This window comes from Lacerta agilis, chromosome 8, assembly GCF_009819535.1.
Source record: "Lacerta agilis isolate rLacAgi1 chromosome 8, rLacAgi1.pri, whole genome shotgun sequence".
In the NCBI taxonomy this organism is placed as follows: Eukaryota; Metazoa; Chordata; class Lepidosauria; order Squamata; family Lacertidae; genus Lacerta; species Lacerta agilis.
Genome location: NC_046319.1, coordinates 40924589 through 40951457, shown reverse-complemented (window position 1 = coordinate 40951457; position 26869 = coordinate 40924589). Strand labels below are relative to the sequence as shown.

Here is a 26869-nt window from a genome sequence, read left to right as displayed (position 1 = left end):
GTGTTTGATCCTGGGATGGGGGACCTGTGGGTGGCCCTTCAGATATTGCCGACCAACGATCAGGGCTAACCGGAGTCATAGTCCAACAACATCTGCAGAGCCACGCGTTCTGCATCCTTGGTTTATTCAGTAGTTCGAGCAATGCTGTAAATCTAGACATCCTCATATTTCTCAGTCTTAAATAATCAGATTAGGGAAACGGGGTGAGAGGAAGTATGTTTTGGCAGAGAATGCGCCCATGTAAACTTTGAGCTCCACGTATCCGGTTTTATTCGCTCTGTATAGGATCCGGTAGGGCGCATGCAACAGTACAGTAACAGACAAAGGAGCTTGTTCCTGGTATGAGCTTTCGTGTGCATGCACACTTCTTCAGTATCTGAAGAAGTGTGCATGCACACGAAAGCTCATACCAGGAACAAACTCAGTTGGTCTCTAAGGTGCTACTAGAAAGAATTTTCGATTTTGTTTTGACTATGGCAGACCAACACGGCTACCCACCTGTAACTGAGACAAAGGAGCCTCTGCTGTAGAACGCGGCATAACTACATCTCCCAGCAACCAACGCGAGAGGTGACGACCCGGTCGTGGGCCGAAGCGAGGAATTGTCGCGAGACTCTCTTAGCTGATGCAGCTTGAATCCCTGAGCGGGAGAGAAAGAAGCAGCCGTTTGAGTCTCGCGCCTGCTGGCCGGTGGCTGTTTGCACTATGCCAGAGACTCGCCGCAGCGGCCGCCTGTCGGCAACTAAAATACAGAAAGAGGCAGCCATGGCTACTCGGAGCAGCTTGCTCGAGGAGAAGCTGGAGACCCCGCGGGGCCAGAGGCGGTCACTGCGGTTGAAGACGAAGGTACCGGGCGGGGCAGCACGGACCCTAATTATCAGTTATAACAACAAAAAAATATGTTGCATTTTCAGGATACGTATCTTTCCGAGCAGCTTCCATGCACTTTTAAAAAATGCACGCATGTGAAACAATAAACATTAAAAAAAATCCTAATGTGGTTACTTTACTCATAAATGAAGCCCTACATAGGTGTTGCAAGAGTGGGGCCTGCCCCTGTGCTGAGCTTCTGTCATCACTTGAAAGAAGGGCACTTTTCACATACAAATTAAAACTGAGACATAAACTGGAGTTTAAGATGAGGTTGTAATCTTAAATCTGCTTTCTTGAATGTTTGCTAAAATCAAATGAAGGTGTTAGTGAGTCATGTGCTTCATTTAAGTCCTCTTGGTGCTTACAAATATATTAATAAAATAAAATCCTTAAAAAAATACTCTAGTATAAACCAGCTATGTACAATAGAAATCTGGACTATAGACAACAGCTTGTTCTCTCATCAGGCCCAAAACAGGATTCAGGTACCGGTAGCTGTTCAAAAGTTCCATACTCTCCCTGGGATTAGTAGGTAGACAGGAAAGGTAGAACTACTTGTCATCAGCATTTGGTGGCAGTGCAAACCATTGAATTATTTCCCCCAGTGGCTTCATGTAGATTTTGAAGAGCTTGGGGGTATGATGGACTCTTGAAGTACTTCACAAGCCAGAGGACACAGGGTGGAGAAGAACACAAGCAGCCACCACTGCACTACCTTCATCAGCATTACATCAGGGTCTTCTATGTAAATGAATGAAATGTTTGGTGTTTTTTTAACATGAGTATTTTGCTTCATAAAAATAACCTAGTCAGTCTGTGCAGTAACTATCAGACCTTACTTGAACCTATCAGTCATGGATATTTCATGTTTGTTTGTTACTTTGTTTCTGTGGGACTGGGGTTGGACCCAAAGCAGAGAAAAGCAGAAATGAACAACACTGAAAAGAAGAGCAGAAGACAGAATTGTCTAGTGCTTATGTTCTTGTATTCCCATACTTAACCTCATTGTAATGGATGCTGTTCGAAAGAAAGATTGTATATGGGAATCATTAAAGACATTCCCTCAGGAGGCGAAACAGTTTTCAAAAACATATGCACTGACATGGAGGATCTGGTTTCTAAAAGTGAAACAACAATAATACTCGGTTATAAATTTACAGATTTAATGTTCATATTTGTACTTTTGTTTAGGAAATATCTGAAGAAGTAATCAATGGAAAATTTAGATCAATGGCTTATATTGATCAATGGTTTATGTTGGCCTTTTTTCTTGCTGGTTTAAAGCACTTTGATTTAAGTCCATTCAATCTAAGACATGTCCTTAGAATTCTGTTGTAACCTAGGAGTGTGCTACCTGGCTTCAAGAGTGACTTTTTATCTCCCCAGGAGATACCCTTCAGATCCATGGCCTATCAAAGACCTGGTGCCTCTATTTATACGGATTTAGCAACACCTCAAACTCTATTCAGGAAGGTTCTGGAGACCCGTAAGTAGGGGATAGAATAATGTCTGTGTTGCTGTTAAGTAGAGGGAAGGGGCAGCATTATACCAATAGAAAATTGGTCCTATTAGTTCAATACAGTTACTGATTGGCAACAGCTCCTCAGGGTTTCAGATGGACATTTCTGGTCCTTCCTGGAAATGTTGGGGATTGAACCTAGGACCTTCTGTATAAAACCTTCTACCATTGACTTTGGCAGTATGGTTTTTTGGTAAAGCTGCTACAGTATCCTCCAAACAACAGGGACAAAGTGTAATTTATATACTCCACCAAACAACAGGGACAAAGTGTAATTTATATAAGTGTCAGAGCAAGTGAGGAGTAACCCACTTCAGTATACCATTCATCCTCTGAGAATATATCTTCACATTAAGTTCAGTCTCCTGATGCATTTCTGAAACTAATATAAGTCTAATAAATTGAACATATCTGTCTGCCACTTTAAATATTCATTTTAAAAGATTGCTTTGCACAATGCTATTTTGAGCACGGTGTAAAGGACAAAGTCTTTTTTATGGTCACAATCCAGTTCAAATCTCTCTTGTCTATGGCAGTGTTACAGTCATTATTCTCTGCTTTAAAAGTGCAGTTAGACATTTCCCCCGCTCATCTTCTTGCTGCAATTTTAATTTGCTTGGAGATCCATTAGAAATACAATTTGTCCATGTATTCTTTTAACAGAGCCAATAATCTCCCCTCTTGTTCCTGAAAAACCTGATTCCCCCAAACCAGTGGAGACAGTATTCCAAGCTCCTTTGAAGAGTGTACCCTGCAGGTAACTAAACATGATTAAGGCTGCAATCCTAAGCATATTTCTTTGTAAAATTCTTTTGAAAACCTGGAAATTTTGTCCAGGCTGTTTTCTTGTGTTTTTGCAATATGTTGTATTGTGCTCACTGACATTACGTAATGGAACCAAAATGAAGAAGTTTGTAAGGGATGATGTGATGGATGCCGAACAAAGCTGACTAGCTGTTGAATGGTTGCTTTAGGGAAATGGAGGCTGGAAGTTAACTTGCTTTGCTACTGCAAGAGGACCAAATTGAATCAACCATCCATTTATAATAACATAAGTTTTAAGGCAGGGATGAGGAGCCTGTGACCCTTCAGAAGTTGTGTTGTACTGAAGTTCCCACCAGCCCCCACCAGTGTGGTCAGGAATGATGGCAGTTGTATTTCAAGAGTTGTTGTCTAACAACAGCTGGAGGGACACAGCCTGTCACTGTACTTAAAGAGGTAATGGGGGATATTTTCAGAAGCTTAATAACAACCCCACTGCTTATGTGGCAACTCTTCTATTTTGAGACACTTTCACAGAAGTAGGGTAGCAAAAGTGCTGAGTGGCTGGAAGATGATGCAGACAATAGTGGTGACATGGCATAAGACAGGTGGTTCTGAGACTGAACTTTCTGCGCTTGGGTGGGGGACAGGAAGAACAGCTCAATAACAAAATACTTGCAAATTTTATTTTAAGTTTGTGTGGGCTCACATTCCTTTATAAGGTGCTATGAACACTGTTGGTGCTACACAAATAATTTTAATTATAGCTAAAAGCAAACAGATTCTCTCTGCAGTTTTGTCTGTTCTTATAAATAGTAGATGGTCCTTAATTAGCAATGAAATATATAAAGCTTTTTCCAGCAAGACCATACAGAGCACAGAAGTGTAATTAGATACATGGATAATGACTAAGGGCATCTCAATATGCTGCTAGTATAGCCAGTATCCTGACATTTCACAAGAGTGTGATTTCTCACTGATGTTCTGTGCATGAAGCATGTTTGTATACTTGCTGACAAATGTCTTACTCCTTCTGAGTATACAGTTCTACCAGATTATGGCTACAGTCCTATCAACACTTTTCTGGAAATAAGCCTAAGTGAACTCAGTGGGACTTACCTCCATGTAGGCTTATAAAGGATTGCACTGTAAAATGTCCTTTTCCCCCCTTTGACTTTCCAATTTGAGCAGGCGGTATTCCTGTAGGTATGGTCCCACTATGTCACTGATAGTAAGATTGAGCAGCTGTATGTTGGTATTGTGCAAGCTCTGCTCAGGTCACCCAATTGTAGTGACACTAAACTTTATGCCCTCATTTGTTCCTTAACTATGAAGACAAATTCTTTCTTCAGCAAGGCTAGGGAAATGTTGGCATATTTCCTGGAAGTTGACATTAAACTGTTTTCCTGACTGAAGACTGGCTTTGTCATCTTTCAGCAACCCAGAAATCCATTTGTCTGACTCTGCTCCCAAGGCTACATCTCGGACTGCACTGCTCAACACTAGGTCAAAAAAGAAGGTCCGTCTTTCTGTGTTTGAGAGAGCTCTGGATGAGCAACTTGCGTCAAGTGAGTGAGAGCATTGAAGGTTAGGGTGCACTAGAAAAGCTGAGGATTTTATGAATCTTGTTGTTTGAAGATCAGAGTAAAGTAAACTGTTAAATGAATTGTCTGCTTCTCCACTGCTTTGGGGAGGTTATAACTTTAAGAAAACCAAATAGGAGAGTGTCACCCTTGGACTGCAGTTCACTGACCAAGCTCAGTAATTTAGACACCAATAAAAGCAGGGTTATATCAATCCAACCCTAATTTGAAATGGGGAATAGAACTGCCTGATATACATTTGTGAAAATATGTTACATTTAAGTAGTAACTATGAAAGAAAAGGAGTTCCAAAAGGTTCGTTATATTATTTTTGTTCTGAGAATATCCTGGAACAATCCACCTTATTGTAACCTTGCTTGCCAACTGAAATTATAAACAGCAATGTACCACCAGGGTGGGGGTACTAAAAGTGAAAGGCAGAAGTGACACTGCTTCTCTACATAAAAAAGTCAGCACATGCTCTTCCTTTGACTAGTCAAGTACCCAAATTTGGGGGTGGGGGTGGGGAGCAGCAGCAGCAGCAATGGCTAAAGAGGATAATTAACCACTATATGTGTTGCAGAGGAAGGAACACCAGTTCCGAAAACAACAAGCATTTTTTTCTATAGCTGGAAACAATAGAATGAGATGTTAATGGTTTGCTGGTGCCTTAGTCTGATATTTCATGCAGAGAAACAGACCATGCCTAGCCTCTGAAATATGCCACTGTAGAAACAGTTGCTATGTTATTCTGATATCACTTTTGGGATATTGGTCAGATCAACATTACAGATAATTCCAGTACAGAGAATGGGGTGAAGGATGCATCCATTCACTGAGATCCCTCTGTGGGTCCACAATTTCCGGCGTCTGCGCAGATGCAATTTCCAGTGCCATGGAAGCGAGTCCTCCGCACCAAGCTGCGCCAGTGTAGTGTAGCACGGGAACTCCAGCATGTCCATGACCTAGCAAATGCTAGTTGCTTTTGCAGGTCCTTGACATAACCCTCTGCTGTGCCTGCCTTAAAGGATTTTAACACCCATGCTCCTAGCATGAAGCTCCTCAACAGTCCTACCCAGCTAGAGCTAGTTGGTATTCAGCTTCTTGATGACATGGGTGAGATTGCTTCAATTCCAGTCAGGACTTCATCCCCTTCATTCGTTAGCATAAAAAATTGTCATTTGCATCCATATTTCTGGGCGAGTGGCTGTCTTCCAGTTTATTGGGGGTGGGGAGCCTTTGATTTTTGCTAGTCTGTAAGGCATGGGTTGTTTTCCTTCCTCAAAAAGACCTGTTGAATCGCTATATAAAAAAGGTGGTTATGTGATTCCTTGCCTCTCTAGGGCAAAATGTGGGCTTATCCAACCAATTACAGTCATACCTTGGTACTCGGATGTTTTGGCTCTCGAACGGCGCAAACCCAGAAGTGAGTGTTCTGGTTTGTGAATGTTCTTTGGAACCCAAACATCTGATAGGGTGGCAGGGCTTGCACAGCTTCTGATTGGCTGCAGGGGCTTCCTGCAGCCAATCAGAGGCCATAATTTGGTTTCCGGACATTTTGGAAGTCGAATGGACTTTCGGAACGGATTCCATTCAACTTCCGAGGTACCACTATAGTGGATGGATGACTTGTTCACCTCTCCAGAGAAAAGTACGTTCAGGGTAACTATCCAAACTATACATAACTCACTCTGAGCTGTGAAAAGGAGCAGTATAAGTGAAATAATTAAATAATCCTTTGATGCATGGTCATATTTTTTTAAAAATATGTTTCTCTCTCTAGTCTTAGAATGTGATATAATTGAACTTTTTCCAGTAGTAAAGCATAGTTTATTCATTAAATAATATTTCTGAAAAACTTGCACATTTCATTAGCATAGCCATCTAAAACATGTCTTGACTTCCTTTTCAGCTCATTCATTGTTGAACATCACATCTCAGTCAGAGTAAGTTATTTTTGCTCTGTGACTATGGTGTAACAACCGATTCTTGCCCTGCTGAGCAACATAAAGTCAGCATCTAGTATATTGTGGAAAGGGATGAAAGAACAATTACAACATATTATTGTATTATTTATTAAATCTCTTATCTGCCCTTCACCATAACGTCCCAAAGCAGGTTACAGGTATGATGACAGAAGTGTTGGAAGTACTTGGTTGAACTATAAGTCACTACATCCAGTATGGCTGCATTCTGATGATCCTTCAACCCATGGTTTGAAGGGCTGGGAGTGAGCACTATAAATCTTCAAGATGATGAGCTTCCTCCTCCAATTTAGATAAAGAGAGGAGACTAGAAGCAGAAGCTTCTAATCTCCTCTTGCCTATGTGGCAGAGAAGGGGAGTACATAAGCTCAAGGACTGAACTGCTTGTTTCTGATCCTTTAAACCATTATTTGGCATAGGGGTGGTTAATGCTTGGTTTGGAGGATTGTGTTGCCTATTTGTGAATATCTAGGCAGCTTAAAATGCCTTGCTTTTGAACAATGCCAAAATTTAAATGATATATGTGGGAGTGGGGTGCATTTGCTGAGTAAACTGAAATTCATTCGTTATTAATTAAAAAAATTAAAATGGAATACATGTGGGAAGTAGCCATGTTTATCAGCTTTCTCTTTTTTTTTACTCTCCTGCCTAGTTTTAGAGTTTTCAGCTTGGTTTGCAACATGGACAGGATGGGGGAAATCTGCCTTTGTTACACCAGCCCTTCACACATAATGTCAATTTCTTGTTTCCTGCTTCAGAACCACAAATATCAAGATGTTATTTTTGTGTTTTAAAAAGATATGGTTCCCTGAGCGTCAGGGAACCGTCAGAGCCCAGCGGGGTGGTGGAAGGGCTCTGCGAGGCTGAAGGTTCCCAACACCACTGGAGCAGGGAGACATCCTGTGGGAGCGACAGTCAGGAAGAGAGCTCTGTGGGGAAGGGGCTGTGGGATGCTCTAGGTTCCCAACACCGACCAAGTGGCTCAGTGGAAGAGGGGGCAACGGCAGTTCCGTCGCCCCAATTGCATAGAGGGGTGAAACGCAGGAATGAGAGGAGGAGACTTGGGGTGCCCAAGTTCTTTTGTTGGGGGCGCTCCCGAAAAGCGCCACTTCCAGGATGTGAGAGTGACTAAGACGGTCACAGACTTTTCAGCTCTGCAAAGTATATAGTTGTACAATAAATCCCGTAAATAAGAGGACCCAGAGGCAGGACTCTTTACTTGTGAGAAGCCACTACAGAAACCTCACACTGAGTTTACTAGATTTCCTTGTGGCAATTCAGTAATGAATTTTCCCTGATTCCCACACTCCTAAATAACGTATTCATGGAAAAGGGTAACATAGCTGTCACTAAAGAAGAGTTTGGATTTGATATCCTGCTTTATCACTACCCGAAGGAGTCTCAAAGCGGCTAACATTCTCCTTTCCCTTCCTCCCCCACAACAAACACTCTGTGAGGTGAGTGGGGCTGAGAGACTTCAAAGAAGTGTGACTAGCCCAAGGTCACCCAGCAGCTGCATGTGGAGGAGTGGAGACGCAAACCCGGTTCACCAGATTACAAGTCTACCACTCTTAACCACTACACCACACTGGCTCTCAGTGACCGCAATGACCAATTTTTTCATAGGTTCCATGTTTTTATTTATTTGCATGGGGTGTTGTTGTTGTTGTAAACCTAAAGGAATTCACAGCTGTTTGTTTAGCTGACTGAATTCTATGGCTGTGAGGGGACTTTCACCAGCTACTTTGTGGGGTTTATCTGTCCACCCTAGATTGTGTTCTCTGAGCTTGGTTTGAGTATGGCTATGACAGTTGAGCTCCATGGGTCCAATGATACAGGAACTGTCGGCTCCATTGGGATTCAGTGAGAAAAATCAGAGTCCATTAGGAAGATGAATACAAGAGCCAGCTGGTGATTCCGTGTATAGGGCTCCCTGTTCATTATACTACCATGCAACAATGACCATTATTAGAGAGGGAAAGCAGTGCTAGAACAACAAGCCATATGTTTCATGTGCTCTGTTCTTATGTTCTCAGGTCTCAGATCTCTTTTAGAACCCCACCGCCATTGCGCTCTGCTGGGAAGAAAGGCTTAGTCCGTAGGCCAAAGAATTACAGATGTGTTACTGTGAAAGCTTTTGAAGACGGCATTGAACAAAACTTGCTGCAAACAAAAGGCTGTGAGTTTCCTTTGGTTCTTATTTGGACTGGGTGCCTGTGTCTATTTGAGTAGCAACCTGTGAGTAGAGGGGAGAATAATATTCCAGTGCAGAAGGAAGAGTCTGAAAGTTATAATGGTGGAGCATGGAATGCTCAGATTGTTATCTCCATTTAAAAGGCTAATTCGTTTTTGATTTTTTTTTCAACAGCACAGAGCTACCTTGTGGCTCCAAGTACGTTATCAAATGATTCCTCAGCACAATTTGCTGATACAGAGTCGATTGCCCAACCTGAGCTCAGCAGGCAGAGTGGAGCAGGGCTTTCTGCTGTTCATTCTCAGCTTCACCCAACAATTCAGTCTTTAGCCAGAGAGAGTTTGCCATCTTCTATTGAGACACCCTGGCAGGGTGCAGAAAATGATTTGGCTGTTGAAGGAGTGACACAGAACAAAGGAAATATAAGTGAGTAGTCTACTTTTCCCCATCTGTCTATTTAACAAAAATCAGCTCATGCTTTTCTTTTGCCCAGTAATGTGCACAAATGGGAGCAGCATCAGAAATAACCAAAGAGGTACTGTATTTTGCAAGGAGCGCCAGGCACTGAACAATGAGCACTCCCTTTTGTGGAGAATTGTTGGAAACAACCAGAGCTAGTGTTAATGGTATTCTGGTGCCTTAGCCAAATATGTCTTGCAATGAACAGGCCATGTGTTGGCTTTGGAATATGTCACTGAGAGTAATTGCTGTGTCCTTCTGAACTCACCCATGAATATGGCTCAGATTAACACTGCAGAGAATTTCCATATTTAATATTTCTGAATTGCCTAGAGAACAGTCAGAAGGCACATGATACAGTTTTGTTGCTGAAATTAAAGCAGGTCTGGCCCTGGGAAGTATTACAAGCCACTCTGAGCTCTGAAGAGCAAAAGTATAAGTGAAATAAATAATTAAATATTTACACAGTACAGTGGTACCTTGGTTTAAGAACAGTCCTGTTTACGATTCAGTTTACGAACTTCACAAAACTGAAAATACTGTCCCGGTTTGCGAACTTTACCTCAGTCTAAGAACGGAATCCGAACGGTGGAAGGGCACCGGCGGCAGGAGGCCTCATTAGGGAAAGCGCGCCTCAGTTTCAGAACAGTTTCAGTTTAAGAACGGACTTCTGGAATGGATTAAATTCGTAAAGGTACCACTATATTAATCATAAAGCATAGTTGATTCATTAAATAATATTTTTGTAAGATGTAGAATTTGCACACTTCACTACCATGGCCATTGAATATATGCCTTGATCTCTTTTCTAGCTCATTCATTGTTGGACGACACATCTCGGACAAAGTAAGTTATCTTTGCTCTGTAACTACGCTGTAATAACTGATTCTTCCTCTACTGAACAACATAATGTCAGGATCCAGTACATTGTCAACACTGATGAAAGAGGAATTACAAACTATTATTTTTATTATTTATTTGATTTCTTACCCACTTTTCATGATATGTACCTAGTGAGGGCTACAGCAGTGATGTCAGAGGTGCTGGAGCTACTGATACTTGGTTGCTTTATATGCCACTACATTCAGTATGGCTGCATTCAGATGATCATCCAAACAGTGATCTGGAGCAGCAGAAGTGAGCACCAGAAAGTCTCAAGCTGATGAGCCTGCTTTCTCCCCTCTGCCCACCTGCAGGAAAAGGGAGAAGATTAGGAGAGGTTTCTAAATCTCTTGTTTATCAGGCTAGATGGAGAGAGGAGAAGTGAGTGCATAAGCCTAAGGCTTCCACTGCTTGTTCCTGATCCTTCATACCATGGTTTGGAGCAGGGATGGCTAAGCTGTGGCCTGTATACACCACCCTCAAGAACGCCTATGTCCCCCAAGCAATTTGGCTGCTGTATTGCATATTGGGGGGGGGGTTGTAATTTTTGCAAAGCAGCAGGTGGTGCTGTTGAGCCCTCAAGGACCTTAGTTAGATTCACCTCATTGTCAGGCATTTGCATGAACAATGGCAGACACTGAAACCAGCAAGGGAGAGCAAATAAGAACTACAAGTAAGTAGCCATGGAGCCTGATTTGGATGGGGTGGAAGCAGGAGGAATGATGGAGCATGACCATGATCCCCATCCACAGTTGTAAAACTGCCTTAGAACTAACAACCCATTGTTATTCTTTCACCAAAAGTAGCTGCACAGGAAGTAAGAGGCAGAGAAGGTCCCATTTTTTCTTTTATGGATTAGCAACAGGGAGACAAAGCTAGAGTTGCAGGGTGTGGTTTCATGGTGTCTGGGGTGTGCATGTATGCCGTGTGTGTGTGTGAATGGAGCCCGCCATGCATCAGTCCTTGTTGCCAGAGTGGCTCAGGGAGGATGGCAGGAGAAGGGCACAACAGCCATGCACCCTTTGATCCCAGCCCCTCAAGGGCAAGGCTGAGATCAATGGGCACATGGCTTCCTTCTCATGCCACCCTCCCTGAGCCAGTCCTGCTTTGCGAGGCTGGGATCTGATCAGATCCTAGCCTTGCAAAGCAGCACAGGTCTGGCTTGGGGAAGGCAGTGTAAGCAGCACGCCGCTCAGAAAAAAATGCCCAGGGTGATCGCCCTGGCAGCCCCCCTCCCCCCGCCACATTATGCTCCTGGGAAGCTGGAACCAGTGCAGAAGCCTTTCCAAGCTATTTTCCTTGTTTCTGGAAACAGCTGTGAATGAAATTTTCGACTTGAATGTGCATCCAGGGAATAAGGGAAGTAGAAGTGCAGTGATGTTGGGTAGTACTTATTGAGGAAAGTGAAATTAATTAGCAATAAGGGTGAGAAAAGGCCATGGCTGCTTTGATGTGTGGCTCCCAGTGGGTTGTCCACGGGCCACTGTGGTCCTTTGTCTGAAAAAAGGATAGCTATTCCCTGGTTTGGAGAATTGTCTGATTTTAACCTATGTGTGAATATTTAGACTGTTTTTGCACTGCTGAATAGTATTATCAGTTGCAGACCTTGGGATCTCAAATTTCAGTGGCACCCCGTGTGACACTAAGATTCAGCCCCTCTCCTCTGCCTCTCACTTTCCATTTTACCTCATAATTGTGCCCCCCCCCCCCAGGCTCCATTGCCAGTGTGACTGAACTGGTTGCGCTTCCCTAAATCCATCTCTGGTATCATCACACACACTGTGTGTCAGTAAAAGTTATCAACTTTCTATTCTTACTTTGCCCCCCACCCCATAGTTAGGGATTTCTGCTTTATCAGCATTTGATACATGATAGTACCAGGGGTTGTCAACCTGGTCCCTACTGCCCACTAGTGGGCGTTTCAGGATTCTAGGTGGGCGGTGGGGGATTCTACATTACAAGCTGAATCCTCCTTCCATCAAGCACTGGTGGGTGGTAAGGAAATTTTACCATCAAGAAAGATGCATTAGTGGGTGGTAGGTATAAAAAGGTTGACTACCCCTGATATATACTGTCAATTTCCTTAGGGTATCTGTTTAAAAGCCATAATCATCTAGAAGTTAATTTGGCTTTTAAATGAGTCTACAAGTAGAGTTTCCTTGTGGTAAATTAATGACTGAATTACCAAGTTTCCCTTATTCCCACAGTGCTAAATAACATATTTGTGGATATGTTATTTATAACATATAATACAACTGTCAGTAAAGACCACAATTACTTACTCATGTGTTGTGTTGTTTTATTTTTATTTATTTGCAGGGATTGATTATAGGAACATCAATAGGAATATAGTTACAGGAGATACAATTAAAAATCAGCATGGATATTTAAAGTGATGGATGTTCTTCACACCCATACCTAAATGAAGCTCATGATCCATTGGTGGTCTGAGGGCCACAGTTGGAAGCCCCTGGTCTAAGTGATGTGTTTGAGTTAGCTTGGTGGATGAAACTGAAAGATGGGTTTGTATTCTTTCAGGTTTCATGACACCTTTTTAAGGGGCTGTAGGTAGCTTTTTTACTTGAGCTTCGATACCTTCAGCAGGGGAGCTTGCCCTCTCACTCACCCTCCCACTACAATGTAAGAACAGCTCTAATTTGCATATTCCTGCCTAGTGGCGTGAGTGGGAAGGACAACCCATCCAAGGATCACCTCTATTCCCTACATAAAATGAAACTTTACAGTGTGGGAATGTTTAGGAGTGTGGATGATGATATATTATTTTATATATATCATCCCAGCTTGTGTGAGCAAGCTCCAGACTTAGCAGAGTCACATTCCCTTTTAAAACACAGCAGAAAACGGTTGCATAGGCTTGCTAAAGCCTCTATAAGAAATATATATTCCTGGTATATTTCCCTTCTTCCCTCTTAAAAGCAAAGACACAATACAGTACTGATTATTAGATATAATAGAGTTTACTTACAGTTATCCGTGAGTCATAGTACAGGCTCAAAGAGGCAGATAAGCTTAGATAAATCTATTTACATGTGGTGAAGCTGCTTCCATAGGGGAACAGGCTTCACCTCTGATTCTCTCAGCTGCAAGCTGAGAGAGCATCCTGCTAGTTCAAAAGACGAGGCAAAAATGGGGAGTCTTCTTTGGGTTCTTGTTCCCAGGTAAGACCACACCTACTTCTGGTTCCTGTAACTCAGTCCAGGTAAACAGGAAGTTAAGCCTGGAGGACTGAGTTACCTTCATGTCCACTCTAGCAGTGTTGGGTTTGGCTGCTCTGTGTTTACATCCCACATACAGTAGGTCCAATGCCACATTTGTCTACCCAGGATTGTGTTCTCTGAGCTTGGTTTGAGTATGGCTATGACAGTTGAGCTCTATGGGTCCAATGATACGGGAACTGTCGGCTCCATTGGGATTCAGTGAGAAAAATCAGAGTCCATTAGGAAGATGAATACAAGAGCCAGCTGGTGATTCCGTGTATAGGGCTCCCTGTTCATTATACTACCATGCAACAATGACCATTATTAGAGAGGGAAAGCAGTGCTAGAACAACAAGCCATATGTTTCATGTGCTCTGTTCTTATGTCCTCAGGTCTCAGATCTCTTTTAGAACCCCACCGCCATTGCGCTCTGCTGGGAAGAAAGGCTTAGTTCGTAGGCCAAAGAATTACAGATGTGTTACTGTGAAAGCTTTTGAAGACGGCATTGAACAAAACTTGCTGCAAACAAAAGGCTGTGAGTTTCCTTTGGTTCTCATTTGGACTGGGTGCCTGTGTCTATTTGAGTAGCAACCTGTGAGTAGAGGGGAGATTAATATTCCAGTGCAGAAGGAAGTGTCTGAAAGTTATAATGGTGGAGCATGGAATGCTCAGACTGTTATCTCCATTTAAAAGGCTAATTCGTTTTTGATTTTTTTTCCCAACAGCACAGAGCTACCTTTTGGCTCCAAGTACGTTATCAAATGATTCCTCAGCACAATTTGCTGATACAGAGTCGATTGCCCAACCTGAGCTCAGCAGGCAGAGTGGAGCAGGGCTTTCTGCTGTTCATTCTCAGCTTCACCCGACAAGGCAGTCTTTAGCCAGAGAGAGCTTGCCATCTTCTATTGAGACACCCTGGCAGGGTGCAGAGAATGATTTGACTGTTGAAGGAGTGACACAGAATGAACAAAAAGAGATATTCACACAATACACTGACTGCGTTGATGGGACTGAAGCTGTACTTGAGGAAAATGCTGCTAATCCAATGGAAGATCATCAGCAGAGCCTGCAGAATCCTAAGGAAGGATTATTACGCGATCATCAAAAACAGATGTTAATGCAGAGCACTGAACATGCAAATGGGTTGAGAGTTGTGTTCCAGGAAAGGACTGTTACTCCTGAAAGAGGGCAGCAAGAGAGCCTGCATGGGAACAGTGATATGGAACACTTCTTAAGTCCTGAAAATCATCTGCCCGCCAGTAAGTAATCTGCAGTGGAAGTGAGGAAAGTTGAAGACTTTCACAACAACAATTGCATTAGTGTTTTATCTCCTCCCTTCCAGGTGATTTGGATGCTTCTCTTCTTGCTTCCAATACATTCACTTCCTCAACATAAGAAATCTGCTATGACTCCTGGAGCACATCTGGGACAAGCTTAACTAATACGAAAACCCTCCAACTTTTCCTTCCTCCTTTCCCTCATATATAGGGACAAACATTTAAGAGGTGTCTTGTCATTTTGGGAATCTTCCTTCTGCCTATCTTTTGTATTTTCTGGACACCTGTAATGCCTAACTTAATTTTGCTCTTGTTAATATAGACCCAGTAAGATCATCACCAAGTGATGCCAAACTCCCAGAAGCACATCCAGGCCACCTGCATCCTTCACTGAATGAAAAGTCTGCCAAGCTTTTGGTGAAAGAAATGATCCCACACATAAGCAAGGAGCTGGAAAGCAGTGTGGTTCCAACTGCTGTGAACCTTGCTGCAGGGACTCACCTGCAGGAAGAACCTTTCCCCAGTGAAAGGGGTAAGTGCAGTCAGCTGCTGGGGAAATCCTTTTTGGGACAGGGCATATAGACAACCTTACACAGATAACTGAGTGGAAGTTGCAGCAAAGGATGCATGACGCTCCTCTTCTCTTTCAGTGTTGGCATCTCTTCTCATTCTGCTTTTAACCTTTCTAGAGTAATAGTCTTGAACCAAGTATTATCCTTGCCACTTGACTATTTCCCATAAAAATTAACACAAAGATAGGATTGGAACCAAGTAAGAAACAGAGTTGGGCCATATTTATTGATAGAGCTTATTGATTAACCAAGAAGTCTGAGTTAATCACAAATTAGAACCATATTAATAGGGATGTCAGTCTTTCCAGGGTAAGAGTTAAAGCATGGCTAGATCTGCAGCGGCAGGATTCCTCACCTCTGGTTTAGGTTGGAGAAATTGCTTACAGGGCCATGTATAGTCGTCGTCATCATAAACTTTATTGCACTAGCCAAAGGCCATGACTTCATTCACAAAAGGGAACAAAAAGAAAAGCAACAATATCCATAAAACCATAAAAACATCAGGTGCTGCAAATACAACAAACCACAATCACGTCTCCAATAAATTCTTTGTTGCATTCGATAGAATAGCAGGGGGTTCTCAGGTAGAATGTGCCAGCTTAAATGTCCGAGTCACCTTTGCAATTGACCACTATTTTATCTACTACTTTTCTCCTGATCTTCTTACCTGCCAATGCATATAGTGCTACTTTATAAGTTAGAAAGTCATCAGTATCACTCAGCAGCCATTTCACCTTTTCCACCCTGTTTGAGTGTGTTCCATTCGTAAGCAGGGGTTTTATAAATCATTCTCTTGGTTCTATATATAGAGGGCATTGCAATAAATAGTGGTACAGGTCCTCTACGCAAGGTTGCCCACACAAAGTTTCTCCTTGTACTGTACTTTGCCGTACCGACCACCACCGCCGAGGGCATCGATTACAATCATAATTCTGTAAAAGCGATTCTTAGTGCGGCAAGTGGAAGCTCTGTCAGATAACTAGCTCGGATGTGCTCCGTTTTGATACCGGTAAGTGGGAACCATGGTGAACTTTTGGTAGTGACAATCATGGTTAAATCCCTTTCTGCATCGGACCTGAAGAGACAATCTCTTAAGTGCCTCTTATCCATCTTCATGATCACCTGAAGATCTTGTAGTTGATATTGGGTCAAGAGGCGTGGATACTATCCTTCCAACATTTGGTCTGTTCCCGTTCTGTATGGGACATAGCAGGGAATCTCTCCTCCAATAGAGAATGGAATCTTTTCACATACAGTAGTTTAGACATAGATCGGGGGTCAGCAACCTGCGGCTCCGGAGCCGCATGCGGCTCTCTGACAGGTCTCCCGCGGCTCCGGCATGCCCCCTTTCAATGCCCTATCAATAATAATTAAATGGTTATCGGCAAAAAAAAGGGGGCCAAAAAACCATGAATAATCCGCATCAACGTTGGGCTGTCTTTCTCAGCCCTCTCGGGGTTCCCGAGGACAGACCCAAGATTGATGTCCACCTTAACCACTCCCAGAGAGAGGAAGCGACTTCTTCACACCAATAAGCGTGTGGGGAGGGCTGAGCTTTTACCACCTCAGCGTGCCGCTTGGCAGGACAGATCGCCCGCCTTGGCGCATAGGCTCGGAGCCGGGGCCTTACCGCCGAGGTAGCCACTGAGGATGAAGGCGGGAGGCGGGCACAGGAGAGCGACGTTTCGTCCGGCCAATGAGCCGCCGGGATGCCTGTTCCTGTTTGAGGGGAACGTGCCAATGAGGGTGGCGTTAGGGCGGGGAGAAGAAGGAGCTGGGCTTTGCGAGTTATCGAGAGAGAGAGAGAGAAAGAAAGAAAGAAAGAAAAGAGTCGGGATAATAAAGGCGGCGGGAAGTGGCGGCGGCCCCTGTTCTGAGCGGCCCCTGTCGGGCGGAATCCTTTTCAAAGCGGCCGCGCGGAGGGCGGAGCAGGCGGGCCAAGCGTCGCCGTGACGGGAGGGCGGTGATGGTCACCGACAGGATGAAGTAGAGCTGCTTTGGGGCGGCGGCGGCGAAAACGTCCGGGCTGCTTCTGAAACCTCAGCCAACCGGTGCTTCGCCAGCGCCAGTACATGCTCAACGACGGCCCCAAGGGCGGCTCGGGGGCCCGGAGCCCCGAGGCCAGCGCGCTGCAGTGCCTGGCGCAATTCCCCCCCCCCAAACCTGTTTTTTGCTTTTTGGCTTTTTGCCTTGCTCTCCCACCCCCCTCTCTTTTTCTTCCTCCCCTCCTTTTTTAATCCAAGGGGAGAAATCCCATTTTTAAATCAAACAAACAAACGAAAAACAAACAAACACCCCCCACAGCTGCTGCAGCTACTCTATTTGAATTTTTATTATTACCCTTTTCTCCCTCTATCCCCCCTTTTTCTTTTCTCTTCCCCTTTTGTTTTTGTTTTCAAAAAAAGGAAAAAGAAGAAAAAGATTTCCCCCCTTTATTTTTATTTTTTAAACTACTACATATTTTTAATAGATATCCTCCCCACCCCACCCCACCCCCAATTTATATTTTTACACCCCACTTTTCCATTCCCACCCCCTTTTTCTTTCTTTATTAGTTCGCTTGCCAACCTATCTTAGAGGGGGAAGCCCTCTCTCCCACCCACCACACCCCCCCAAACAACTTTGAGCTGAACCCCCAAAAACGGGGGTAGATCACTGCTGAAAGTAGATCACAGTTTCTTGGGAGTTGGCCACCCCTGGTATAAGACATGTAACTAGAATAAAAATTTTAAAAAACCAAGCAAATAATTGTAATAACTACTGTAATAAAGCACTGCTATAATTATATATAATTTCCCTAAAATTTTGGTTTCATTCGCCTTTCCGTGCTGAAATGTCACAACCTGAACGATCATGGCTTGCCCCCCCCCCAGTTTTGATCCTGGGTACGCCCCTGAGTCAATGCAAAAAAGTAAGAACTTATTCTTGTTGTTTTTACTAATTATACTTTGCATTGGCTCCTATACGTTATTTATTATTATTGCATTAAGGTAAGAAACAATATATGCAGCGTTATATTTGTTTTAAATGTCGCAATGGTTTTGCGGCTCCCAGTTGTTGTTTTTTCCTTTGGAAACGGGTCCAAGTGGCTCTTTGTGTCTTAAAGGTTGCAGACCCCTGACATAGATAGTCAGTTCTAGCTCTTATTGTTGTCACATCTGCTTCCACGCGGAGAAGAGCAGATGGGGTCCCATTGGGGAGCGAGAGCACTTTCCTGAGGAATTTGTTCTGCACTATTTCTAAGGCTTTGTTAGCATTTGGATCCATGCCCCATATTGCTACTCCATGGAGCATCTGGGAAACCACTTTACTGGCAAAGATTTTCAACACAGGTTCTAGTAACTGGCCACCCGCTGTAAAATAGAATTTCATTAATGCCCCACAAGCTTTCTGTGCTTTGGGTTTTGCCGCCTCGATATGCCCCTTCCATGATAGTGTCTCAGTGAAAAGAACCCTCAGATACCTAAAGGAGTGTATCTGCTCGAGATTCTGCTGGTCCATTTTCCATTTGAAACGGGGGCTACATTTCCCAAAGACCAAAATTTTGGTCTTGGAGTAATTCACGACAAGCTCTTCCCGCTTGTAATACAAGCTGAAAGCTGTGAGCAGATTATTAAGACCTAATCAGGAGAGTGATAGAAGCACCACATCATCGGCGTACAGCAGACAGGATATCTTCCTGTTACTAATTGATGGAGCAGGGATTGCGCCTATGTTAGATGTGGCACCATATCATTTATATAAAAGTAAAAAAATGTGGGAGTCAATATGCAGCCTTGTTTCATGCCTTTTGATGTCTTAAATCAGGGATGGCCAACTCCCAAGAGACTGTGATCTACTTTCAGAATTAAAATCTGGCAGTGATCTACCCCCGTTTTTTGGTGTTCAGCTCAAAGTTGACCTTTTTTGGGATGAGGAATGCCCCGTTGTTTTTTTTAGGGGTTCGGCTCAAAGCTTTTAGGGAGAATGAAAGGGGAGTGACCAGATTTGGTAACCTTTTTGGGGGGAGCACTGCCCAAATACTTTTCTTATGGGGGACAACAGAAACTTTTAGAGATTTCTTGGGAGAGAGTTGCATAAAAGCACTCGCAAAACTCTACGCCGCACAAACTCCTTTACCCGCTCCTTTAACCTACCTATCAAGAGTTCTTAAAAAATACTTGCCTTCATCCATTGTTAGTGTGACACCTGCATCACCATTTCGGTAACCAACTGTTCGATATCAGGTGAGTACTGTGACTGTGTCAGGGCCAGCTTCAGGGAATCCTTAAGGTGCTCATCTGTCATGTTTGAACGTTACTTACTCTTCGTCATTTTTAAATATGAAAATGCAGATTCACACAAATAAGTAGAACCAAGACATGAGTGTAAAATTTCACTGCATCTTCTCAAATCTGGAAATTTCTGTGTAGGCACAAACTTCCAAAATGATTCTTCTTCTGCACGGGCCCTCAGAAAAAATGACATTTTCCAGAGTTAATATCTCATTTTCAAGAGATGTTTTGCACAATGAGTAATTTGTACTGATGACTGCAATTTCTTCAATGTCCAAATCAGATTTGAATGGAAATGACATGTATTCTACAATTAATTCAATTTTTTTGGAAGTCACCAAATCTTTTTTCTAACTCCAGAATAACAGAATCAGTTTCAGCCACATACTTCTCTGTTTGAAAAACAAAGTCAGGCTTTTTTCCAGATGGTCCTGCATATTAGGAAAGTGATAAAAAATTATCGGCAGGCAAAGGACATTGCACCGCCAACTCCCAAAAGGGGGGAATTCTGTCGCCGCAGAGCCCGAGAGAGACCCTCACTGGGTCGTCTGGCTTGCTGCTGCTTTCTGAGGAGGCGCTGGGGGGAGCTTCCACGAATGGTCATTGTGTAAATAAGAAGCATTGCTAGCGAGGGTGGGGTGGTATCAATTCCTCTTAACGGGGACAAACAAGGAGTGACAATGCCGCTGCCCCGCCTCCATCTACAGTGCAGCTGTCAAAATGATGCCTCATCATCCCCCCCCCCCCGACTGCCAAGTTTGTTCTCATGAGGGTCAAGTAAAAGGCAGGCGGTTGAGCAATGGGGGAGGGACTGGAATGGGATCGCGCAATCCCCCCTCCTGCCTGGAGACTCTTAGGCTTGACCTAAAACCTAAACCAGCAAGGAAGACTATTGGAAGGGGGATGGAGCGGGGAGGACCCGATCCAGGAGTTGCATGGAAGGAAGTGGGATGTGAAACTGGCAAAGATCAAAGTGGTGGAAACGTGGAAGTGCAGAAAATAGGACGGTCCCTAGCAATTAGCCTCGCATCGAAAGGGTTGGGGACAGAAAGCACCCCAGCCCCACAGACACACGCCTTGTCACTCCTGGATAATACATTGGTGTGGCTGTTTTTTAGAAGAGGAAAATTACATTTTGATTTCTGTGATTGATTATGCATGTCTACTCAGAAGTAAGTTTCATTTAGTTCAGGGAGATTTACTTTCAGGAAAATGTGTACAGGATTGCAGCCTGAATACCTTAGCTCTAGTTTAGCGTTCTGGTGCTTCTATAGGAAGAGAGCTTCCCATTTGTTGCCTTCACGGCACCCACCCAGGCAGGCGGCTCCCCATCCCTAGCTGATGCTGGTGTCCCCAGAGGTGCAGAGCAGGGCGCACAGGAGGAGGAGCAGGCAGGGGCTCCATAGCATCATGCTGCTTCCACTCCATCCACGCACAAGTGCGCGCACGTAAACACACAAACACACCAGGAGAGGGAAATGGAAGAGTGTCATTCAGGGTCTTAACACACACAAATGGAAGAATGTCATTCCGGGGCTTAACACACACACACAAACAGACTGCGCCTCTCCCCCACCCCACCCCACCCCACCAGATCAATGGGACAAAGGGAAGCGGGGAGGGGAGAAGTAGAGAAAGATTGAGGGCTGTTGTTTCCAAATGGATTTTTCAAAAGACAGCAAAGATCTTGAGCAATTGGCTCTCTGGAAAACAAGAGTCTTTCAGTGAGGTGGTGTTGGCTGGGGAGACACTGCAAAGTCGTAAATGGGGACAGGCTGGGTCGGGGAGGAAAGGAAGAGAAAGGAAGAAAAGAGGGCTTCTTTCTCTTCACACCACGGCCAGGTTGGGGGGCAATGGAAGACGCGGGAACAAATCCCACCCTAAAGATTGTGCAGCGGGGGGAGCAGCCCCTCTCTCTCTCCCTGGTCTCTGCTTTTAAAAAGAAAGTCTGCAAGCCTTCTCTCCCCAGCAGGGTGGAGGGGAACTGCACTGAGAAAGGAGACATGCATCTGGAGAAGCTACACCAGATATCCGGGAAGCATTAACAGGGTTAGACTACGCCCTCCCCCCACCGGGACCATCCTGCGCAACACACACACACACACACAGCTCTTTGCCGGCAAGAGGGAAGGAGCTCTCTGCAATTGCCCATTGTTTTTGAGCTTTTGGGGGCAGAGAAAGACAAGAGTTGTTGAGCTTTTTTTAGGGGGAGAGCTTTTTAATCTACCGGCGATCGACCAGAAACTTCCTGGCGATCAACCTGTTGGACATTCCTGTCTTAAATGATTCTGACAGACTTCCCCTTAAGCCCACTCTAACTTGTGTTTTGGTGTCACGATACAATTCACGAATTAATAATAAGAGTTGTAGGTCTATATTAGCATTTGAGAGTTTCTTCCACAGTCTATTACGGTTGGTTGAGTCAAAAGAAGCACATAGGTCAATAAAGGCAGCAAACAGGTTCATAGCTGTCAACTTTTCCCTTTTTTTGTGAGGAATCCTATTCGGAATAAGGGAATTTCCCTTAAAAAAAGGGAAACGTTGACAGCTATGAACAGGTTACATTTGTTCTCATGAGTATATTTGTTGATATGAGACAGTGTAAAACACTGGTCAATAGTACTATATCCAGCTCTGAACCCTGCTTGTTCCTCATATAAGGTGTTATTTTCACTTAGCCAGTCTGTTAATTTGGTAAGCAGATGACGGGCATAGAGTCTGGAGGGGAGGTCCAGCAGGCTAATGGGGTGGTAATTTTGAGGGAGGGTTTTATCACCTTTCTTATAAATTGGGACGATGATGTTCAATTTCCAGCCAGCTGGCATTTGAGCTGTATTATTTATATGGATGTAGAGCTTGGCCAAGGTGGGTTGCCACCATTCCATATGTCTTAAATAGCTCTGGTGGCATCATGTCCTTGCCTGGCGCTTTATTGGTTTTAAACTCTTATCAGAGATTTTATTTCTGCGGGAGTCACCACTTGCCATTCTGGAAGATTTGACTGATTGATGGTCACCTCGGCATCGAATGATTGCCCTGTCTGTTCTCCAAAAAGATCAGCATAGTAATCCAGGCCATGTATAGTACTACTTTTTGTTTTGGCAAACCTATACAGACATGTAAACAAATTATGAATTTTGCTGGTTTTTATTTGTATGTTGATCATTGTTTTAAATTGCCCTATATGCACCAGTTACAGATTTTTTTGTTTAAGTGGTTTTATAAATTCTTTTAAATAAAATAAACATACTATGGATCTCATCAGTCATTTGCGGATCATAACGTTGCAGAGAACATATGTTTCAGGTGTGATATCAGGAGCTAAAATCGGATTGAGTAGTGCCAGTTCCTAGAACATGACTTCTTTTTACTTGTGGAGATGAGACTCCAGAGGGAATTTTTTCATGTGCCTTCTCTGCTGAACTCCAGCAATATTGTCAAAGCTAAAAACTATTTGGCAATATGTGAATGGGTAGTTGCAGACCCAGGTGTATTGTGTTTGACTGTATTTCTAAAAGTTCTCCAAGATTTTATTTGTCACTCAATGAATACCCTATTTGCTTCTGACTTGTAGATATTCAGAACCCCCAAAGTACTACAGCTGGAACTCCAAGCAGATGTGTAAGTAGAAAGAGATCTGAGCAGTTTGAGAGGCTACCAACAAAAGAAATGGAAGACAGAACATCTCAAGAAACTATGGATGACATGGTTTCAGAAGCTGAAATGGATTCTGAAACTGAGGAGGTGTCAGAGACTGAAATGGATTCCGAGAAAGTTGGTGAGAAGATTTGTTTGGGAAGGGGAATGGAATTGTGGTTACTCATGGAAGTGTAGACAAATGGAATTTGAAGCTACCTGTTGGTGAGCTCATTCCTCCAGATTTTCAGAACAAAACAGTATTTTAGCTCTTTGGGGACTGTCATGGTGAGACTTATCAATGTACAGCCCTATTCCGGAGCATTACTTGTTCTTGAATTATTTCCTTATCTCATCTCAAACTCCCAGCAAGGATTCACAGCTAGATTTCTACCCAGTGCTAAGAAATCAGTTGCTGGTGAATCACTCAAGCCCTTGCTGTGCAGTATTAGGTCAGCAGTGAAAAGGGAGGAAGTCCCAAGATGCTTCAAGCAACCGTATCTGTGACTCACCTACTGCCTTTCAGCCTACTCTGAATGCTTCTTGGAGATGGCATGCAAAGGGCTTATCTTTTTTTTCTCCCATCAGACTTAACTGAAAAGACACCGGCATTTGTACGTACTAGAGTTTTGCAGTGTACACCATTGCTGTCTGCCCTACATGCTCCAAAAGTGGCTGCCTCCAGGTAACTATATAATTGCAATGGGATAGAATTTCAGCCTCAGCAACTGACTATGGCAACTGACTTCTATTAATCTGAAATAGCTGTTTTGCCGTATGCTGTCTACAGCATAAAAAGGACTACATTTGGGTGTCTGGCCTGCACAAGCCTTTGTAGCTTCTCGGGCTTCTTTGCAATGCTCAGTTTCTCAATGCAAGAGGTGCAATGTGTTGCCTAGAAGTCATTTCTTCTGACCTAGAAGTCCTGCTCCAACTCTCTTTTTTTAATGGCTGGTTGCCGTTACTCAGTGATGCATAAGCATTTTGCACATGCTTAATTTGACCTCAAACTATTCTTTAGCTGTTCTGATTTAGTATCCTTGTCACAACAGTGCCCGAGATTGTAGCTGCTGATGCTTAAAAAGGTGTGGGAATGCAGATCTGCCAAATCTTTCTAGTGGAAACACAGGACTACTCTTTTTTTGACGGAGGCAATGTTAATTGGGTTGTTTTTATTTTGATTATATTGTGGTTTTTATGTTGATCTTTTCTGTGAACCACCCTGAGACCTCCGGGCATATAAATTCAATAAATAATAATACATAGGAATTCTGAATTTTCATACTACTTTGCCATTTCTGGCTATTCTATACATTATTTCTTCCCTTTCTGTTTACCTCTGTTGGTAGGCCAGTCACATTGTTACTAATGTACATGAAGCACTCACTCTTTTCAACATTAAACTAAGGTGAAACATCCCTGAGGAAGTAAATCAGGGGGATTATGTGTTGTATGTTGCGTAGATCTTGCTGCATACATTTAACGCTTATTTCCCTTGGAGGTCTCTTTCAAAACAGCTTTCAGTTAAGCAGGCTACAAAGCCAGCTCAGAGGGCATGCAGAGGAAAACGTGAGCCGGCTCTCCCCCGCAAGTTTGTAAAAAATGTATTTGTCCACTGTGTGAAGATGCCAGTGACCAAGGATGCTTTCAAGGCTGTGGAGAATTGGTGAGTAACGGTGAACACCTTTCATACCAATTAATGATGTGGGAGAAGAGGTTGCCAGCTGAACACTGTTGGACCAAGAAAACCAAAGTGTGGCTATATGGCATGAAGGATGTTGTGCTGTCAGTTTCCATCATTGCCACACGTTTTGAGGACTGGGTCCTCTTGTTTTTCTTGTAGCCTTGCAGCATAGCCATCCCTTGGAATGTAGGAAGGCTGCAGCTTGCTTAACTTGCTTTTCGTATCCTTTTAGTGTGGACTTGTACTTTAAACAACTGAGTGACGACTTGGAAGCCTATGTAAATCATGCCAGAAGAAAGACTATAGAACCAGCTGATCTGGAGCTTCTCATGAGGCGGTAAAGGATATTTAGTTTGTTGTTTTAAGGGCTCTTCATCAAATTGAAGGGATGTTCCAGACCAGTGTTACTGAAGTTGTGTATATTTCTGAAAACAGATCTCTCAAACAGTAATTGACTAATAGAAGGGCATGCATACTTGAAAACTAACACTTTTTATACAGTCCTGGGGCCTTCTGCAAGTCAATTTCCAGGCAGCTTTATTGCAAAGCAAGTAGTCTCTAACCTGGCCCTTTGTTTTCCTTCAAGCAGACATGGGGTGTAGAAGTAGTCAAGACTACTTTGTTGGAGTCTTTGAGTAAAATCTGTTCTGCTAAAGAAAGTTTTGAGGTCATTGTATTACAAGAACCTCTTTCCAATACCTGACATAAAAAAGAGGCAGTTGTGTGTATCATGGGATATTCAGTACAAAGGGAACTGAAATGGACATTTCAGCAGAGAGGAATGTGATGAAGAGGGGCTGGTGAATGTTAACTGGGCAGTCCCATCTTACACTTACACAACTTGCTACTCAGTGCCAATGCCCAGCTTTGGACAAATGTCTGGCGACTGTGCTAAATTCAGAGCCTGCTCCTGAATATCCTTAAAAAAACCTTGTGTATTCAGTCTCTATCAAACATAGGTTTGTGCTGTCCCACATCATGTCCCCAATGCTTATTCATTCATTCATGTCCCCAATGCTTTTAGATTGACATGGTAAGCGATTTCTGTATACCCTGCCTTGATTTAAAATATCTGTCTGGCCTCTCGATTATCTGAAACTACAGTCACAGTTCATGAGGGCAATGATCAGAAAGAATAAATTTTGGTGAGAACTAATTTTCTGCCTAATAGCAAATGGCAACCAGGTAGTTATTTGAGTTATAGCCATAATGACCATTAGTTGTAAACAAACTTTATTTCCTAACTCATGTATTATTTTCTTCCTCCATCCCCCCCCCTTTAATCCAGGCAAGGACTGATAACTGACAAGATTCCATTAAATGTGCTGATAGAGCGTCATATGCCTCTGGAGTACAGGCAGCTGCTAATTCCTGTTGCCACTAGTGGAAATAAAGTGTTCCCTCCCATGCTATGATGAAATGCTGGTGGCAATCTGTTCTCAATATGGGGAAAGGAATGCAGTTCCAGAAACACCCTGGGAGGCTCTAGAATTAGAACATTTACAGTACACCCAGCAAGTTCTCAGTACTTTACTTAAAAGACTAGGGGAAAATCTCAATTGTGAATAAAATAAGTATTTACTCTTTTTACCTTTGTCTCCTGTAGTACAGAAGCTTTCTTCATATTCCTGTACAGTGGTTGTAAAATAAAGCAATGTTTTGCCGAGCACAAGTTCTGTATTTTACTCTGAAGAACTGATATGTATTACACAGTGTGCTGGAGGATAGAAGAGTCAAAGAGTCTCAAGTGTGCCATCTTAAACTTCATAGCATAAAATTTTGCTCCATTGAAGGCTGCCCAAACACCTGATGAACTGCCTTTGCAATAACAAACCAGATCTAGGCTTAGTGGAAATACTGGCTTAAATGCCAGAAAGAAACTGAACCGTTTTATTGTCATCTCACAGAAATTCTAGTAAGGGAAGTAGATGTAAAGAATCTTCTAAAAACA

General features: G+C 43.3%; 1 protein-coding gene across 1 annotated transcript; it reads left to right on the top strand.

Moving 5' to 3' along the window:
* The first annotated feature begins 653 nt into the window (after positions 1-653).
* CENPT (centromere protein T) lies at positions 654-26584 on the top strand. Its single transcript, XM_033158661.1, has 16 exons — positions 654-846; positions 2260-2359; positions 3056-3149; positions 4592-4722; positions 6650-6683; positions 8759-8901; positions 9091-9342; positions 10188-10221; positions 13868-14062; positions 14208-14734; positions 15075-15284; positions 23173-23428; positions 23779-23919; positions 24736-24900; positions 25151-25255; positions 26207-26584. Exons 1-16 carry the CDS (start codon positions 706-708, stop codon positions 26331-26333), a joined length of 2655 nt encoding a protein of 884 aa, XP_033014552.1. The 5' UTR covers positions 654-705; the 3' UTR covers positions 26334-26584.
* The last annotated feature ends 285 nt before the right edge of the window (positions 26585-26869 follow it).

Excerpts from the sequence above, each read along its gene's own strand:
- CENPT (XM_033158661.1), top strand. The coding sequence starts at position 706 with ATGCCAGAGACTCGCCGCAGCGGCCGCCTGTCGGCAACTAAAATACAG. Across the intron at positions 15,285-23,172 it reads ACCTTTCCCCAGTGAAAGGG|ATATTCAGAACCCCCAAAGT; the intron begins GTAAGTGCAGTC and ends TCTGACTTGTAG. Across the intron at positions 23,429-23,778 it reads TTGTGGTTACTCATGGAAGT|TGGAGATGGCATGCAAAGGG; the intron begins GTAGACAAATGG and ends CTGAATGCTTCT.